At 38.0% G+C, this 4214-nt stretch overlaps 1 protein-coding gene across 1 annotated transcript; it reads right to left on the reverse strand.

The window, feature by feature from the left end:
* LOC107616302 lies at window positions 2225-3021 on the reverse strand. Its single transcript, XM_016318278.2, has one exon. The coding sequence runs from the start codon at window positions 2951-2953 to the stop codon at window positions 2387-2389; it is 567 nt and encodes a 188-aa protein (XP_016173764.1). The 5' UTR covers window positions 2954-3021; the 3' UTR covers window positions 2225-2386.

The following is a 4214-nucleotide window of genomic DNA, read 5'->3' on the forward strand; positions in this document are numbered from 1 at the left end:
AGGTGGTTGCCACGGACTGTCAGTTGCCTCCAATACACCCTTAATGCCATTGTGCCTGTCAGAAATTACTAGAATGCCTTCTTGTGGGGTCACATGTTGACGCAAGTGGGATAAGAAAAAAGCCTAAGACTCTGCATTCTCACCCTCCACGAGAGCAAAGGCTGCAGGCAAGATGTTCGAGTTTCCATCTTGCGCGATTGCCGGCAGCAAAGTCCCACCATACTTCCCATACAGATGAGTCCCGTCGATGCTAACTAGTGGCTTGCAATGCCTAAATGCTTCAATGCATGGAGGGAATGTCCAGAAAAGACGATGAAAGTACCTCGTTGACTCATCAACTTGATCACCAACACGCACCTGAGAAGTCTTCAACACTGCCACGGTACCATCCATCGTGGCCTGTACCCCTAGCATCCAACAGGGCAACTCGGTATAGGACTCTTTCCAATCCCCATATCTGTGCAACTGCCTTCTGTTTTGCCATTCACACCTTCCTATAACTAGGCTTGAATCCATACGTTGCCTCCATAGCTTCTTGCAGCACCTTTATCGTAACCACTGCATCCGCCCTAACCAATGGAAATATCCTAGCACAAATGACATGGTGATCGAGTTGTCGATGGTCGATGAAAATCAAAGTCGCCAAGCAAGTGTGAGGTCCGTTGTACCTTCTAACCTCCCAAGTACCCTTACGTTGTTGAAGTGTGATGCGAACCAACCACGTGCAACCATTCCCAAACTCCTTGCATCTCCCATGAAACTTCAAATGATCTGACTCCATCACCCGATATTGAACTCCATGACGGATGCTATAATCCTTAACACTCAACACAGCTTCCTCCTTAGTCTGGAAAGATTGGCCAATCTAAAACTCTCCAGAAAGATTTCCCTCGTGTAACCCCTCCCTTTCGGAGGTGGGATCTATGTCCGGGTGCTGGCCAATTGCATCCAAGTTCAACGTGGAGAAATGTGGCGGTTGTTGGCCTAAACCAGAACTCGATGGCCCCCGAGGTGCTGGTGGCATCCTGGGAGTATCCTCCTCACTTTCTCCCAATATGTGATCTGGCTCATCATCCAGATCATCCTCTCGCATCGCATTCTCAATATGCTTTGGCTCATCCTCACCAAACAGTCCAGGAATCAAACCAAGTGACCTAGTTGCCGCAATTGGAACAGATGGAGGTTCAGCCAACAGACCACCAGCTGCAACAACAGGCATCAAAGTTGACGCACCCCCACCGTCATCGACTGAGGATTCGGTGCCGATGCACTAGAACTATCAAAACCATCTTCCAACTTGGCATAAAGCTCATGTATTCTTACCTCCGAAAAACTACGCCGACAATGAAACAAAACCTGCATGTCTTCGTCAGACCCTATCACAAACGTTTCATACTGTACCCTAGTTGAAACAATCGCAATTGGAATCTTGTAAAACAGCTTCTTCACCCACTTCGACCCACACAGCCTTGCCTTTTGCAAAATGCTCATCTTTAGTTCTGACAGAGTATTCGTGGAACGCACAAAAACACTAACCGGTTCCTTGTCAGTGAACTTAACTCCATGCCTTTTGCTTTTTTTTTTATTTTCCTAGAGCCGTGGACTAGGACCAAAAAACTCTCTTCACTCATTTTTAAAGAAGTGAAAATGACCCTCTACATCACAATACTTCTCCTGGGTGGGTATTTATAGGCGAAATAGGTCCAGACATAAATTGGATCCCTCCCACGGTTTATGCTTATTTGCACACTTCAATAAAAACCGTAAAACCTCTACCCCGGTTTCTATGCATTTCATCATTCAACGTAAATCGTAGTATCCCATCTACGGTTTACATGCATTACTAATCCGTAGTACCCCTCCTACGAATTATATAAAGTTGGCAAAAATTGCATTTTCATATCAAAGTTTCAAAAGTTGTATATTGATAATATTAAGACTCAAAAGTTTTAATTTGGTAAATTACCTTTATTTTTATATAAAATTAATAATTAAAAATTAAAACATTAAATATGTCAAATAATTATCTAATTATTTTTAACTAGTAACTTTACAGAAAAATAATTTTACGTGAGTTTTTATTATTATTATTATTTTTTCCTTGTAAACTAAAAGAAAAGAAACCAGAAGCAAAGGTGAGAGATAATCCGAGAAAGGTGCTGCATCACATTGGCAAGTGACAACACACTTATCTAGGAATAGAGTTTAAGAATAATCCTTCTTCTGATCTTTTAATGATTATATATTATTAAATATTAAAAAGGAAATAATTAAAATACATGAGAATTGATAAGATCAATTCAACAAGTTGTTAATGATTTTCACTATTTCCGACCTTCCCCCACCCTAAAAGTCCCCCCTAAACTCTTCAACAGTAATCCATCCCCTATTGAGGAGTTTTTCTCTCAATAAGATTTGTTGCACCAAAAGCTATGTCTGAAAGCAACATAATCTCATCGTTGATCTTGGTAACAGCAGGGTTAATGATCTTCGCTTCGGCCAAACCTTTGGCGCAGTTATCGGCGTCATCACCGGCGATCTTGGCATCATAATTTGCAGTGATGGGATCGTTCTCGATCCCTTTAAGGGCACTCTGGAAGGATGCAATGACAGCATCATAATCGGATCCAGCGCATTGTTGAATCGCCGGAGACTTGTCCGTCTCCGCCAAAGTCTGAAGGAATTTCTGTCCCTTGGCGGCCTTGTTCACTGCCAAGGTAAGGATCAACTTTGAGATCTGAAGAGGGCTCTTTGCTGCTAGAATCTTAGGGTTTGATGTCAGGATGTCAATGCATTTTGCCTTTTCTATCACCAGTTCATCGTCACAAACTTTAGTTATCAAGTCGCTTATGGGAAGGGATTTTCCCAAGTTTACACGAGCTTGTGCAACATTGCCAATGATGAGAATCAAGACAAGGCTGAACAAGATGGAGGATTGTGTTGAGGAATTCATATTGATAATGGTGGTGTAGGAAGATAATTGTTTGATTTGGGTGGGGGAAGATGAATTCTAAGTGGTGTTAGGGGCTCTCTTTATAGTTCATCATAAATTATGAAACGCTAAATTTAGAGTAAGACGGAAACTACTTATGGAAATGTTCAACTAGATAAGAGATATATTAGGTAGCAACTCACGTACTGTCGCAAAAAACGTCTTTGTTTTTTAAGGATGATACGGGGGATGGTATTAATTAATTAATTAATTAATGTAATTAAAGTTATAAATTTAATCACAAACTTATAAATTTAAATTATTTAGATATTTAAGAGTTGAACTTAAAGTTACCTCGTAAATTGGCTTAATTCACTTTGAGTTTTAACCGTGATAAATTTTTTATTGTATATTGAAAATACTGTATTCTTAACCAAATTAGCATAAATTAACAAATAATAGTAATTAAAAACTTATGATACTTATACTTTTAATTTAGACTTTAAGAGCAAGCTAAGTCCCAAAAGGTATATTAGTAGTTGGAAAACGAATCTATAATATGATGCAAGTTATTTTTAAAAAGCAGTTATGGAAATAATACTTTTAATTAAGAACAAGTCCAAAATAAAAAAACATGTACTTAAAAATAAAGTTGTGATGATTATTTTTTATAGAATAAACTATCATTTTTATTCATAAAAATTTTGAATACAGATGATAAATCTATTCACGAATAAATAAAATTACTATTTCTATTCATGAAAGATTGACTTTTGCTAACAAAACTATCCGAACCTTAAAAATTTATTTAAAATTCTCAAAATACCCTCTAATATAATCTAATTCTAACTTCTCCTTTTACTCCACACCATCACTTCCACCCAAATCTTTCCTCACCAGGCCACCACTCTCATCCGCAGCCACCACCATCACTACTAACGTCACCACCATCCCCAAATTCTTCTCTCTACCACTACCATCGAAAAAATAGAGGAAGAGTAAGAGAGAAAGTTGAAATAGAAAGAATGAGAAAATGACTAAAAAGAGAATTTATTCATCACTCTTGAAAATTTTATTTTGAAGTGGAGAAGCATTCATCAGAATTTGACATTCAAATTCAAATAATAATGCTACAACAAAATTATATTGCAGATTTAACATCAAAACTAACAAAACTGCATACACAAATTCAAATTACAACAACAGAAGTGGAGCATTCAAATTCAACAATCACAGATCTACAATTCAATAATAAGTCAGATTATGGAGATGCAAAATTAGA

This window comes from Arachis ipaensis, chromosome B09 (genome assembly GCF_000816755.2).
Source record: "Arachis ipaensis cultivar K30076 chromosome B09, Araip1.1, whole genome shotgun sequence".
Taxonomy (NCBI): Eukaryota; Viridiplantae; Streptophyta; class Magnoliopsida; order Fabales; family Fabaceae; genus Arachis; species Arachis ipaensis.